This window comes from Elgaria multicarinata, chromosome 4 (assembly GCF_023053635.1).
Source record: "Elgaria multicarinata webbii isolate HBS135686 ecotype San Diego chromosome 4, rElgMul1.1.pri, whole genome shotgun sequence".
NCBI lineage: Eukaryota > Metazoa > Chordata > Lepidosauria > Squamata > Anguidae > Elgaria > Elgaria multicarinata.
The window spans coordinates 125,920,062-125,934,498 of record NC_086174.1 but is presented as its reverse complement, the minus strand read 5'-3'; the positions used below and the strand labels follow the sequence as shown (position 1 = coordinate 125,934,498).

The window sequence follows — 14,437 nt, the reverse complement described above, 5'->3', positions numbered from 1 at the left end:
AGCCAGAATGAAGTAAAACGGATGACAGGAACGGAAAAAACCAACCTCTGCCAAGAATTTTTGCTGAAGCAAAGTTTAAGTCAGTGATAAGGATAAAGAACCCCAGGCCTAATAAGATACCAAAGGAGCAGCAAGAGGCGTCACAGCGGATAAAGAAGTCATAATATATTCTGGTTGTTTTGAAGAGAAGTGTGTCAAAGTGACATGTATGTGGATGGTAACGGGTAGCAGGGGTTCCAGATAGGTTATGGGCACCCATGAAAGGTGGAATCATCCATATGTCCATGTATGGATTCCAACACCAAATTGATAGAAATGATGGCATTGAAGCAAAATATAGCTATGACCTTTCTTCCACAATAATAGGCAGTCTAAAATTGGTTCTGGAACTTAACATTCTTTTCAACTAAATGTGCTGGAGGGATTTTTTGGTAGAAAGATGCAGGTTTAGGATTTATGTAGAAATTTGTCTGATTTGTCAATGTCATTCTTAAGCGACTTATTTGCTGGTGCCATCCTGTGATATTATTTCCTCATTGCTGTGGTGAATTGCGCTGTTTCTATAAACCAATAGCCTTAGTTTCATGGGTTTTCCTTTTTTGTTCCATGTGGTTATTTGAATTCCCACTATTATTTTTCTTCCATTGCTCTATTGAGCTTTACATATCAATAAACCACTTAATTGATTCCAGTCATAATCTTGAGTCTGTGGCTTTTGTCCCTGGTTATGCTTTGCCCACTGGGAGGTCCTTTCAGACCAGAGTAGTCCATCTCACTACCAATGTTAAATTAGTATAGCAAAACTAGGAAGATTGTTGTGCTGTTATCAGCACCAATTATAGATGCTGTGAATGGTAATGCAGATTATCTGGTCTTATCTTGCACTTTTTTCAATTAACTTTTTTTCCTTTTTTTTTTTTTACCAGCAGCTGTGATTACTTCAAAGTAACGTGAGGGCCTGCAGCTGCCTGCAACCATCTTCATTTCCCACTAATGCCTCTGACCCAAACATGGGGCTCAGAGACCTTCTTAGGAAATGAAGATGGCTGGTGTTGACTGCAGGCTGATGCTTTCCTCTGCAGTGTGCCCAGTAATCAAGAAAAAAGAAGAAACTGCAACTCTTGTTACTTTTGTTGGGTAACCTAAGAGAAGCTGCAGACAGCAGGGAGGTGGGCTAGGAAGGACGGCAGGTAAGCCAGATGGAGGTTCAGGGAAGCCAGCAGGGGCTATGGGGTGGGGTGGAATTTGGAGCTACCTGGGGTAAGAGGGAGGGTGTGCTCGTATGTCTGAATTGATGGGGGATGCATGTATGTGAGAAAGAGGGAAAGGCAGGGAAAGGGTTGGGTGGGTTTTTGAAGGGTCCTGAAAAACTGATCTTGAGTTTTTTGTGTTCTTGCAATGAGGAAGAGAAGGGATGCATGTGTAGGAATGCATGATGGATACGCAAGATGCTTGTGTGTATAGATTGAAGATGGATAGCTGTGGTCTGCGTGTGTGAGAAAGAGAGAGATACAGGGTATGGGTGATGATTCAGAATGAGAGAGACAGGGGGAATGAGTTGGCTGGCAGCAGGATGGGGGAGAGAAAAGAGATTTTGCCTCCTGTGAAATAGGTTTCTGTTGGTGTTCAAAACTGTGGGAGTTCAGACCCCACCATTGCCTTGTACTCAATCTTTGGGCAGTTACTTGTCTTTTGTGATTTGCTATGCCCCTGCATGGCAGCCATTTTGTGGTGGTGCCCAGGATAGTTTCTCAAACTGCCAAGTGCCCATGGGCCAATTTTTAATTTTGTCTACCCCTGCTGTATACTTTGATCTTTTTTATAAAATCATCAGAGGGTGTACTTTTTCCATTTTGTGTCCCAGTGTTTACGTTAAGCCCCTGTATAAGAGTGAGCTTAATAGTGCAATCCTATACTTGTGTGCTCTGAAGCTCCAGTGGGTTCAATGGGTCTTAAGTAAATGTGCACGGGATTGCAGTCCCGATCTATTAAGAGTTGTGTGTGTGTGCGCGCGCGTGTGCTGAAACTAATACGGCTGTCCCCGCGGAATCTTTTCATGTGTCAGTTTCATTTCCCATTCATGTCAGTTTCCATTTCATTTTCTGGTTGTTATTTTGCTTTGGCGAACGTCCCTGGGAGGGCGAGGTCTTGCTTTGCAGCACACATTACTTCCTCCTACCACGTAAGTTTCGTTTCTCTGCAAGAACGAGCGGCATGATGCCGTTTGAAAACGAGTCACTTTTGTTTCTCCCCGGCAAGCTCTCGCAGCAGCGCGCGCGCGCGCCTGCCGTCCCAGGAAATAAGAACGAAGCGCCGTTCGCTTTAGCAGCCGCCCTGTTTCAAGAGCACCGATCGCTTTCGTTTCCCCGACCCCGAAGGCGGCTTCGCCCAACGCTGCGGGTTTCGTGCGCCAATGCTAAAACGCAGCGCCCTTGTGCCCTCGCTGCTGCTGCTCAGGTCGAGGCCTGCCATGGCGCTGCGTTTAGAACCCGCCTCTCCGGAGCGCTGCTTCGTGGTGGAATCCCCAAGCTCGGATCTGGTCTACTTCACTCTGAGCAGCCCGCGTGAGCGCCTCCCAGTCCAGGGCGCGCCGCCCCGGTGCTTTTTGCCTCGTCCCGGGAGATGCTATTCCTTCTGCGTCCCAGCCGCGCCAAGCCCCCGAGAACGCGTCCGGGCTGCCAGGCTGCACAGAAATCTGCAGCAGAGCCTGAGCCGGGAGCCTTTCTCGCCTCGGAGCAAAGTCCTGGCCCTCCTCTCCTACCGGCCCCAAGAGGCTGCGCTGGAGAGAGGCTTCCTAGTTCAAGACCAGCAGCGATTGCCGGACACAGAGCGCGCCTTGGAGGAGCTGCTGCGTCTCCTGCTGCCCGCGCCGACCCATCTGTCGGTGTACGAGGCGGCTGAAGACGGCGAGGTGTGGCGGGCGTTGTGGTGCCTGAAGGGGGCAGCAGAGGGGAGAGAGCTGCTTGGCAGGACGCGCGTGGTTGCTGCGGAAGAGCCGGAGCTCCATCCTGCCGTTCCGCACCTTTTCGACACCGCTGTGTTCAGCTCCCTAGAAGCTGCCCGCGGGGTCCTGGAGGAGGTTAGTACTTTCCTAGAGGCCCGTTCACACAAGCAGGGCTTCCCTGGCATAGTCCTCCTGCGGCTTTTCAACATGCTCATGACTTAGCCCTGGATTTGGAATATATGAAATACTAAAGCAAAAAGGGCACTTCTGAGCATGTGTGAAGCATATGAGTGACAGGAGGGGAGGGGAGGCGTCTGCAAGGTTTCTAGGTCACAAAGTTCCAGAATCTAGTCAGATAACACCATTGTGAGGACCAAGCAAAAATGTTACAGAACAAATGAGCAAGTTTTTAGTTCCCCGGAACACTTTAACAGGATTGGAGGTGGGGAGGAGGGAAAGCTGGCTTGGTGTTGCAGCCTCTCAAACTCAGCATTTGGACGCTGGATTAATCTTAGCTAGGTACTATGTAGGTATCAGGTTGCATCTGGGCCACAGCTATGGTGGGTTAAGCATTTTGAGCTAAACATTATGGCTTAGCACTTCATGCAAACCATTTCTAACCATGGTGGCTACATAACCATGGTTTAAACATGCTCACCAAACGTTTGCTGAAAAAGGGTTAGTGGTCTAACTATGGCTTAGCATGTTGTCTGAACAGGCCCAACTCATTTACAGGAAGGCTTGCACCTTGGCACTCTTCTGTGGAGAAATTAATCCCCTATGCCGACCCTTGCACACATGCGGGTTGGCTATGGGATCAGACCAAAGGATTTAAGGACAAAGGAAATAAGTAACAGTGGTGGAGAATGAGAAGTATTGTGCTTTCCTTTATCTGTTTCTTCTAATGTCCAAACTTGGACTTGTGAATCTCTCTATACCCACGGTGCCCCTGTATAAGGTAATGCGGATGTCTCCTGGCCCCCTGGGAAGGGGCTGCAGGGGATAGGTGAACTCGGATTCCCCCCCCCCCCCAAAAAAAAGAATCCTGGAAAACCAGCACTATTTGGTTGTGTTATTTTCTCCTCATCTCATAAAACTTTGAGCTCGCATTAAGGCAACCAGACGTTTGCGATGAATTCCTATGTGCTTAAATGTGCATAGGATGGTCATGTAAAAAAGAAGAAGACAGGGCTGTTCTTTTAGTGGTATAGAAGAAGGATTTCAGCAGGTGTATCTCGTCTGGCAAGCTGCACTGTCTAAATTTCCCTCAATCACCACTATTTGAAGGTATAGGAGCCCTGTCCTCTTTCTCATCTGGACAGCCTGAGTGCTGAAATCAGTCAGGGATGTGCTTGCAGGAAAGAGCAAGAACAAAACTTCAACACTGGGTGCTTTGGATTAATGCATGTTTTCATTCCAGTGTATTTCTCTAATTCCTGAAGCCAAAGTGGTCCTTGATCTTGTGGATAGGTGCCCTGAGCATCCAAAGAAGGGAGAGTTCCCTGTGATCGTTATTGAGGGACTGGATGCAACAGGTAAGAACTTAAGGCAAAACAAGAAGCCCTAAATAAATAGCACTAAAGTATCAATGTACCTTTTATGTAGCAAAACAATTCTCTACATACGCATGTGGAGTGCGTTTTTTCTACTTCTCAAAAAACTGCCTGGCATCACACCTGCTTCAACAAAGTAGGAGCAGGCCTTTTTCTGATGGTGTGATTTTTTGAATTACCTTTTTTAAAAAACTGAGAGGCTGGCATGTTGCAAAGTGTTGCCCACCAGCACCATCTTTATTTGTGGTCCTTGCGTATCTTTCTTTTACACTCACCAGCTTTTTTCTTGGAAATGAATGTTTTGTTATCAGCCATGTCCACCATGGCTGCTATTTTATGAATTGGCAAAAACAAAAAACCCTCTAATGGCACCCATGATGCTCTCTCAACGTTCCAAATGTGCCCACCAACCCAAAATATTTGTGGACCCCTGGTGCTTATTTGAGACCCCCACTAAACTCAACAGGACTACTAAATAACATGCATAACATTAGAATGTGTAACATCTCCCCTCCCATTAAAACATACACTTATTGGTCTGTTGACTGTAATAAAAGGAATTGAACTAATTGTAAATTAAAACATACATTTTTCTTTTAACTACAAGCTATCACTGACTCCCATTCTCACATTTCCCCAACAAGTGTCACATAAGACTTCAGGATTACAACGGTTGCTTGCTTCGTTGCTGCACAGTTAAATATAAAAGCGTGCGGATGGCACATTTTAGAAAGACTTTATGAATGCGTATGTGTGTCTGCTGAAGGTTAGCTGTTTTGAGGGCTCTTCAACTGTCCAAAGGAGACAAAGTAAACAACAGCAAATAAATAATTGAATAAATGAAAGAGTAATGGGCTGGATGGCATGTTGAGGAGAGGTGAATAGATTTTAAAGTCAGTCAAAATGAGACATCTTTGCCTCATAGTCTGTTATGTGTATTACAGACTTGTATTTGCTTCATACTAGCTCAACTGTCATGGCTTCCTCAAAAGAATCCCAGGATTTTTTGTTTGAGGGTGCTGAGATCTCCCTGGTTACAGAATTTCCAAGATCTTCATGGGAGAGTAAAGGACTCCGAAACTTGTTTTTTTTAAGTCTGTAGTGTGGATGCGACCTAACAGGAAGAACTCCACATCTTTTTTCCACAGCACAGACTAGGGTGGGAATTTAGGGAAATAATGGAAATGGCCATTGGGAAAGCCCATCTTTCAGTGATCCTATTCTTTGTGGTGTGAGGCAAGGGGCACATCTACACGGGCTCTTTACACTGAAGTAAATGCGCAGATTCCCATTTTAGGACACATGACGCAGCCGTCCATTTGCTGCAGCATCGGCTTTTAACCATGATAATGCGCATATTATTTACCGTGACTTTTAGGTCAATGTCCAAGTGTGCACCGCATTATGGTTATGTGTCGTTGGGGAGTTAAATCACATTTTGACATGTGGGTGGAGCTTTGAGGGTAGGACAATCTGATTGGCTGATTTCCTGCCTTCCCACCTATCGGCTGCCTCATTCCTTCGCACCCGCTGTTTTCAGTTTGATTTCTATGGGAGCTCCGCAGATAGAGCTTAGGAAAACAAAGGCAGTGACAGTCCCCTCTCGCTTCCTCCTCTGCTGCCTCGTTCCTTTCTCCCCCATCCTGGTTTGACTATACGAATATGCAGAGTTCCGCATATAGAATTTATAGATTTACTCGTCTCTCCTTCGTAGCGAATGTGCGCATTATCAAGTACACTATTAAAAAAATATCAGGATATAAATCGCTGTTGCTGCTGCAGTGTGACGCTCGTTGCCTACATGCGAATCAGCTAAAATTTGGATTAAATTTAAATGAGCAGCAATCCTGCTTTCGTATAGACGAGGACAAGCGCAACAGGAGGGCAGGCAGAAGAACATAAATTGAGAGTGCGTGAGGGAATCAAAGTAGGGCAGAGAGAAAGGGGGGAAACAACTCTGCCCCCTCCTCTCCCAACAGAACCTCCATTCCCCTCCTGAGGTAAAAAATTCACTCTGGGACATTGAAGTTAAGCTCTGAATTTCTGGCTGCATAATGGTATGTGGTTTTTAATGTGCATATGACAGATGCTGCCAAATTTAAGGGGCTTTCAGGGGATGCTTTTGAACTGCCTCCCATCATTTCTATGGCGGAAAGTTAAAGGCTTAGTCAAGGAAGACCAGGGGAGGCTACAGAAAGGACCTCTGCATCCATAATAATACCTGGCACCCTTGTGTGTCCAAAGTGCTTCATGTATGTTGTGATCTCTACAACAACCCTGCCAGGCGCATGAACGTTATTGCTCACCATAAAGCTATACAACAACGCTGCCAGGTAGATGAGTACTACTTCATTGTAGTGGTTCAGTGTGTGAGTGTTGGGTGGGGGGTGGGGGCAGGAGTTGAGGCTGGCAGAATGGTGGCTTACCTAAGAGCATGCAGTGAGTTCATGGCAAGGATAAGATTCGAACAAAGAACTTCCTAATTTGCCAGCCTTCCCCAAACTGGTGCCCTCGAGATGTTTTGGACTACCTGTCCCACCAGCCTCAGCCAACATGGTGGACAGATATGATGATGGGAGTTGTAATTTCAAAGCTTTGGAAGGCACCAGCTTGGGGTAGACTGAACTATGCTATGCCATCCTCTGGCTTGGCGTTTCCCTTAATTTATTTACAACATTTATTCCCCACCCTTTAGCTAAAAGGGTCCCAGCTGCAGCCACTGCCCTCATGCTTAAAGATCTAAATTTAAGACAGGACACACAAGGAATAAAGAAGGAGAGGGGATGTATATAATTACAATTTGGCGGGGTGGGTGGGTGGAGCGTATCTTAAGAGACAGCTATGGCGATACTTTAATTCCTCTTCCTCCCCTGCTCGCAAGACAGTTGGTCAGAATGGCCTCTCTGAGGAGAGGAGGGGTCCAGACTTTGCCTCATGAAGCAGCACTAGCAGGTGGGGAAGGCGACGATGGAGGGTCTTGTAATCTTTTCCTGCTTCCCTGCCACTCTGTACTTCCTTGCTCCAGAATTCGTGGTGGCTCTGAGGCAGTGTCACTGGGGAAGGTGGCAGGAGTCTCAACTCCATTCCAGGGGTAGGCCTTGAGCTCCTGCTTCCTTTTCTCAACCACAGCAATAACCATCTAGTGCTTCAACCACTGTGGGATCCTCCTGGTCTTCTTATTGACGTCTTAGCCCTTAGTCGGGATGGAGTGTTGGGCTTTTATGTACATGATCTTTATCTGATCTGATTTCTTCTAAACCCAAACAACTCTTGCACTCTATGACAAATGAGGGATGTTTTCCTTCCTGTATCAAATGTAGGCAAAACAACAGTAACTCAAACTTTGAAGGACTCACTGAACGCTGTCCTCTTGAGAACTCCTCCACCTTGTGTCAGCCGGTGGAGAAAGATTTTTGATGATGAACCGACACTCATACGGAGAGCGTTTTATGCTCTGACCAACTACATCGTTGCTTCTGAAATCGCAAAAGAATCCATGAAGTCGACAGTGATTGTAGACAGGTTTGTAAAAATGAATTATCTTCTTAGTTGCACATTATGTGGAGCGGAGTTGTGGGAATTGAGAACCCTTGTCCCAGTCCCTTGATAGCCATGCTGGCTAAGCTGCGATGTTTCTGCTATTTCCAGTAAAGCTAGGAAGATATCATGAATTGTTTTATCATTACATTATCCATTTCCTGTTTGAGGTTAGCATGGAGTTTACTTTTGTCCTACTTAACACTGTTTGCATTTGGAGCCTTTACAAAGCTCAAGTATATATGTGTGGTTGGTCATTGGTTTTTGATTACTGAATATTACCCTAAAATAATTGGCCTAGAACCACAGACTGTGTAACTAGTTCCTCACACCCAAGGGGACTTTGAACTTGTGTTTCTCCAGCCGCAGTTTCCCCATGCCATATGACAAGCCTGTATTGAAAGAAATTCTGAGGAGTTCCAAAAGCAACACTACATGTATAGAGAGAGGGGGGAAGAGGGAGGGAGAGATAGCGTGGGCCTCTGTTCTTCAAAGGAGAAAATTATTATTATTATTATTATTATTATTATTATTATTATTATTATTATTTCTTACCCGCCTCTCCATTTTGATGGAGGCAGGGAACAGCAGTAAGTATAAAATACATAAAATACTGATTAAAAACGTAGCATACATTGTTAAAATATCATTAAAAAAATCCTAAAAGCATCCTAAAAGAGAGAAAAAAGGTACCAAATGGCATGTCGAGCTCTTTGGATCAGTTCACACAGCATGCTAGCCCTCATTCAGTGGTTAAGTATAGGTTGTTTTGAACTGTGGTTTGTTTGTTGTCTAAATGCAGCCAGGGTGTCTTGTTAACCATGTAATGTGGCTTATTTTCTCAAACAAGCCACCTTGAGAACTTGTTTTTGTTGGATTGTTTAGGGTGGTTAACAACCCACCCTGGCTGCGTTCAGACAACTCGATAATCCACCTTGCCGAAAACTTGCTGCGATCGGACAACACACAAGCATCCTAACCCATGGTTCACATGCTGTGTGAACAGTGCATAGAACCCTCGCCGGTGGTTGTTTTTTTAGAAACAATCTCATTGTTTCTGGTGAACATGCTTTCGTCTAACTGTGCTTAAACTTGTAGCCTATATTGACATACTTAGAATGCCAGATAATTTTTGAAAGACCACATTTGTAGTCCTCGTGGTAGAAGACACCGGTGGAAGCTTGCTGTCAGTTCCTGTTAAAATGCAGTGGAGATTCTGATGATTTTTCCAGCAGCCGGGGCAGAATGTGTTTGACTATGTAAAGACAAAGATACACATCCCAAAGAAAGTTCTTTGTCCCTCAGTCCCCAGTGCCCTCATTCCACATAACTATTGTCCCATTTAAACTTCTCTCCAGCCACTTGTCTAAGTAGAAACGAAGCAAAACGGTCCCTAGTTACTATTGAACACCTTCACCACTGTCTCCATCCTCCCTGACAAAACTTTAAAGTGATGCCTTTGTGCTATACTGGATAGAACAAGAGTAGGCAACTCAGTGCCCTTCAGATGTTTTGGACTACAGCTCCCATAATCCCTGAACATTGACCATGCTGGCTGGGGCTGATGGGACTTATCATGTATATTGCCTTAAGCTCCTTTGAGAAACGGTGCAGATATGACGAATGCCGTTCAAAATCAGCATAAATAATATGTACTAATTTTGATAGACATAGGCTTACCTATTTGCAAAGTTTATTTCATGTGCAAAATTCTGTTTTGGGATGTTCTCGAAGCACAGAATGAGAGATGCCTTCAGAATGAATCTCACACCGCTACCTTTCACCTGATAGGTATTGGCACAGCACGGCTGCATACGCTATTGCCTCCGAAGTAAGTGGGAAAGTGCAAAATCTCCCTCCGCTTCATCACCAGGTGTATCACTGGCCTGAAGATCTTCTACGGCCAGATGTTGTCTTGTTGCTAACCATTAGCCCTGAGGAAAGGATCAGGAGACTGCAGGAACGAGGCTTAGAGAAAACAAGGGAGGAGGCTGAGCTGGAAGGAAATACTTTTTTCCGTCAAAAGTACGTACTAAAACTATAATATGGTTAAGTGTCAATACAAGAGGGTTCTACCTTTAAAGGCGGTCCAAAAATCATTTTAATTTAAACAAATGAGTTATGCATGTGGGCATCCCATTCATAACTGTGCACATCCCATTATGGTTCTTACAACTGTCCTGGCTGGTTGTGATGCCCCAGATAAGGAGTCTATGGGACATGGATTGACAGATGATTCAGTGCTAGGAATAGAGGTGTTGTGTTTAATAAAGCTGGGTCAAATCTGGTAGAGTATGGTCGAGACTAGGAAAGCAAGTTCCTTCATTCATTGACATTTATTCAGTTATTATATGTCTATACTTCCCAATAGCCAAAGTGCTAACAACAACTCTAAAATACAGCATAATACAACATAACATAAAACCTTTAATGTACAGAAAGTTAAAACAACTTGAAACAGCTAAAACAATAGTAAAATAAAATGCCAGGATCCAATAACAAAACAAAACACCTCACATTATAAAGCTTAGTGGTGACAAAAGATGAAGTTCTCAACCTTATTGACAAATTGAAAGCAAATAAATCACGAGGCCCAGATGGTATCCATCCTAGAGTTCTCAAAGAACTCAAATATTAAATTGCAGACCTTCTAACAAAAATATGTAGCCTGTCCCTAAGCTCAGCCTCTGTACCAGAGGACTGGAAGATGGCCAATGTCACATCAATTTTTAAAAAGGGATCCAGGAAATTACAGGCTGGTTAGGTTTGCATCTGTTCCAGGTAAATTGGTTAAAAGCAGTGTTAAAGACAAAATTAGTAAGCATATAGAAGGGCAGGTCCTGCTGAAGAAGAATCAACGCGGCTTCCACAAAGGCAAGTCCTGTCTCACTATCTTCTAGAATTCTTTGAGAGTGTCAAAAAACCATGTAGACGGGGTGATCCAGTGGACATTGTTTACTTGGACTTCCAAAAGGCCTTTGATCAAGTCCCCCACCAGAGACTTCTGAACAAACTTAGCAGTCATGGAATAAGAGGAGAGGTTAAAGAACAGAAAGCAGAGAGTAGGAATAAGTGGTCAATTCTCCCAATGCAGGGAAGTAAATATTGGGGTCCCACAGGGATCGGTATGGGGACCAATTCTTTTCAACTTGTTCATAAATGACCTGGAATTAGGAGTGAGCAGTTAAGTGGCCAAGTTTGCCGATGACACCAAATTATTTAAGGTTGTTAAAAGACAAAGGGGTTGTGAAGAGCTCCAGAGGGATCTCTCCAAGCTGGGAGAGTGGGCATCCAAATGGTAGATGCGGTTCAATGTACGCAAGTGTAAGATGATGCACATTAGGGCAAAAAAAACCCTTCAAGTATAACCTGGTGGGATCTGAGCTGGCAGTGATAGAACAAGAATGAGATCTTGGGGTTGTGGTGGACAGCTCAATGAAAATGTCAACCCAGTGTGTGGCCGCTGTAAAGAAGGCAAACTCCATGTTAGGCATTACAAGAAAAGGAAGTGAGAATAAAACTGCCAGTATCATACTGCCTTTATACAAATCTATGTGCGACCTCACTTAGAATTCTGTGCTGTGTATAGTTCTGGTCAACACACCTAAAAAAAGATATTATAGAGCTGGAAAAAGTGCAGAAAAGGGGCAACTAAAAGGGGCTAGACCATCTCCCCTATGAGGGAAGATTACAGCGCTGGGATTGTTTGCTTGGAAAAAGGAGGCTAAGGGGAGACATGATAGAAGTGTACAAAATTATGCATGGTGTGGAGAATGTGGATAGGGAGACATTTTTCTCCCTCTCTCAAAATACTAGAACCCGGGGTCATCCCATGAAGCTGATTGGTGGGAGATCCAGGACAAATAAAAGGAAGGACTTCTTCACACAGTGCATAGATAAATGATGGAACTCACTACCACAGGATGTAGTGATGGCCACCAATTTGGATGGCTTTAAAAGGGGGTTGGATACATTCCTGGAGGAGAAGGCTATCAATGCCTACTAGCCCTGATGGTTATGTGCTGCCTCTGGCATCTGAAGCAGTAAGCTTGTGTGCACCAGTTGTTGGGGATCATGGGTGGGAGGGTGCTGTTGCACCGTGTCCCTGGTCAACAGCTGGCTGGCCACTGTGTGAACAGACTGCTGGACTAGATGAACTCTCAGTCTACCCAGCATGGCACTTCTTATGTTCTTACTAGGGAGGAAGTCCCTAGGCTCTCAATAGGACTTACTTCTGAGTAAGGCTACAGTGAAAGTTTTGCTGTTGATAGCTGTTAAGTATGGACCGTATCTGATTTTTTTTGTAATGCTACCTGCCCCTTTTCTTTTGGTAGAGTCGAAGAGTCTTACAGAAGGATGGAGAATCCTACATGCCAACCAGTTGACGCCAGTCCCTCTAGAGAAGAGGTTCTCAAAGCTGCTCTACATGTGATTAAAAAGCACTGTCATTTACTGTAGTTGGTTGGGAATGCACTAGTGCCAATACTCTTCAACACAAAGGAGTCACTCCAAAATTCCCCAGCAAATTGGTGTTGGATAGGACTGTTAGTAGCTGCATTTTCTCAGAGTCAGACGCATAAGGCAAAAGAGGCAATAGGGTTTTATTGGACCAGCTGTTCTTTAAAATACGGAAGTAGGGTTATGAATTGCACATGCCTCAAGATTGGGGTGACCACATGATAAGGAGGACAGGGCTCCTGTATCTTTAACAGTTGTATTGAAAAGGAAATTTCAGCAGGTGTCATTTGTATATGTGGGGAACCTGGTGAAATTTCCTCTTCATCACAACAGTTAAAGCTGCAGGTGCCCTGCCCTTCTTTAAATCAGGTCACTCTATAGCTCCTGCCCCTTTAACTGTTGCGATGAAGGGAATTTCGCCAGGTTCTCCATATATGCAAATGACACCTGCTGAAATTCCCTTTTCAATACAACTGTTAAAGATACAGGAGCCCTGTCTTCCTTTTCATGTGGTCACCCTACTCAAGATCAGACACTGTGAGCAAAAGTGTAAAAGAAAGCCCTGTCTACTTTGACTAAATCTGGTGTCCTTTATGTCAGAAAAAGCAGGCTATGCATGGAAATGTTCACACTGCAAACTTAAGATGGATTGATACTACTGTCATGGATTTTTCCATTTGTCATAAGTTACAGTTTAGTGAAGAGCACTAGGGATTTGTAATGGAGAAATCTCACTAGGATGGAGGTAAATCAGGTGTATTTCACTTGTTTTTCAGGGGTAAAATGGAGTGAAAATATTTGTCATTCAGAGCGAGGGCACTGCTTCCTGCTCTTACTCTGATTTGACTTTGTGACTACTTAATGAAAGCTCACAAAAATGTGAAATAAATAATGGCCTGAGAATTAATGACTCTGATTTAGAGATGTAAACTTGTGGCTGAAAAGAATTGTGTCTGTGTGAGTCTGCCATACGATTACTTTTCTACTGCATATTGATGCAACTCATTTTGCTCCACTCCCATTTTAGCACACTGAAATGGCAGCAGAGAGAGTTTCTGGTCACTGCTTTAAAAAGGGGGCATAAGCAAATAGCAAAGCCTCCTGGATTTGAATTCAGCTCCAGCTCTAGATTACTATGGAAGATAGTTTAGATCCACGTTCTTGAGTTTTGGCCCACTACCAGTTAACATTTTCTGTTATCTAAACCATTTCAGACAATAAAGGTTTGGGTCTTTTCAAACATCTGTATGGAGGAAAGAAATCCAATGGTTTTTTTTTATACCAGACTCATTACATTTTCAGTAGAAATTGTATATATGTTCAGTGGCTAGACCTGAGATCTTCTGATTTCACTGATACGAAGCAGCCAATTGGCATAATAGTTTTCCTTCCCTCTCCTTGTTTTTGTAACGATTTTTCGTTTCAGTCGTTGGAGTAAAATGCCTTGCATAAAGTAGCTATTGTCATTTCTCTTGCACTGTGTTAACTTTCTTTCTGACTCTGTTTTGTCAACGTGCATCCATATAAAATAAACCAGGCTGGCACTTAACCATGCATTTAGAGCAAGGGTGTTGAGCCACAAGTCCGTGTCCCAAATCCAGTACCCCTACAGTCCCAATCCTCCTGGATTCCCAAGCTGGCCCCACACTTTTCCTCTTGACTTCATTCCCTTTCCACGTATCACTGCAAGATCAGAGATAAAACAATAAAGCTTTCACACTGCTGATGTCTTTTACTAACAGCTGCGTTGATCTATAATTAAGCCGCTAAACGATGCTGTGTAATGAAACAGGGCATTGCGAAGAAAGAAAGTTCGCAATTCAATTCAAATCATGTGTCTGCCATTACAAAGAGCCCATCCAAATCTTGCAAAGAAGCCAGAAACAGCCCTGATAAGGATTCAAGATTTCAGCCTCGTGCACTGAATCTCTGAAGGTCAACCTAA

General features: G+C 44.1%; 1 protein-coding gene across 2 annotated transcripts; it reads left to right on the top strand.

Moving 5' to 3' along the window:
* The first annotated feature begins 2,225 nt into the window (after positions 1 to 2,225).
* CMPK2 (cytidine/uridine monophosphate kinase 2) lies at positions 2,226 to 12,786 on the top strand. Of its 2 annotated transcripts, none has more exons than XM_063125823.1 (5): positions 2,226 to 3,079; positions 4,365 to 4,479; positions 7,818 to 8,019; positions 9,826 to 10,059; positions 12,369 to 12,786. In XM_063125823.1, the coding sequence occupies exons 1-5, from the start codon at positions 2,414 to 2,416 to the stop codon at positions 12,490 to 12,492; spliced, it is 1,341 nt and encodes a 446-aa protein (XP_062981893.1). In that variant the 5' UTR covers positions 2,226 to 2,413; the 3' UTR covers positions 12,493 to 12,786. The 2 variants fall into 2 exon arrangements, with proteins under 2 accessions (XP_062981893.1, XP_062981894.1); XM_063125824.1 differs by having other exon boundaries at positions 2,229 to 2,911.
* The last annotated feature ends 1,651 nt before the right edge of the window (positions 12,787 to 14,437 follow it).

Excerpts from the sequence above, each read along its gene's own strand:
- CMPK2 (XM_063125823.1), top strand. The coding sequence starts at position 2,414 with ATGCTAAAACGCAGCGCCCTTGTGCCCTCGCTGCTGCTGCTCAGGTCG. Across the intron at positions 4,480-7,817 it reads TGAGGGACTGGATGCAACAG|GCAAAACAACAGTAACTCAA; the intron begins GTAAGAACTTAA and ends TATCAAATGTAG. Across the intron at positions 8,020-9,825 it reads TCGACAGTGATTGTAGACAG|GTATTGGCACAGCACGGCTG; the intron begins GTTTGTAAAAAT and ends TTCACCTGATAG.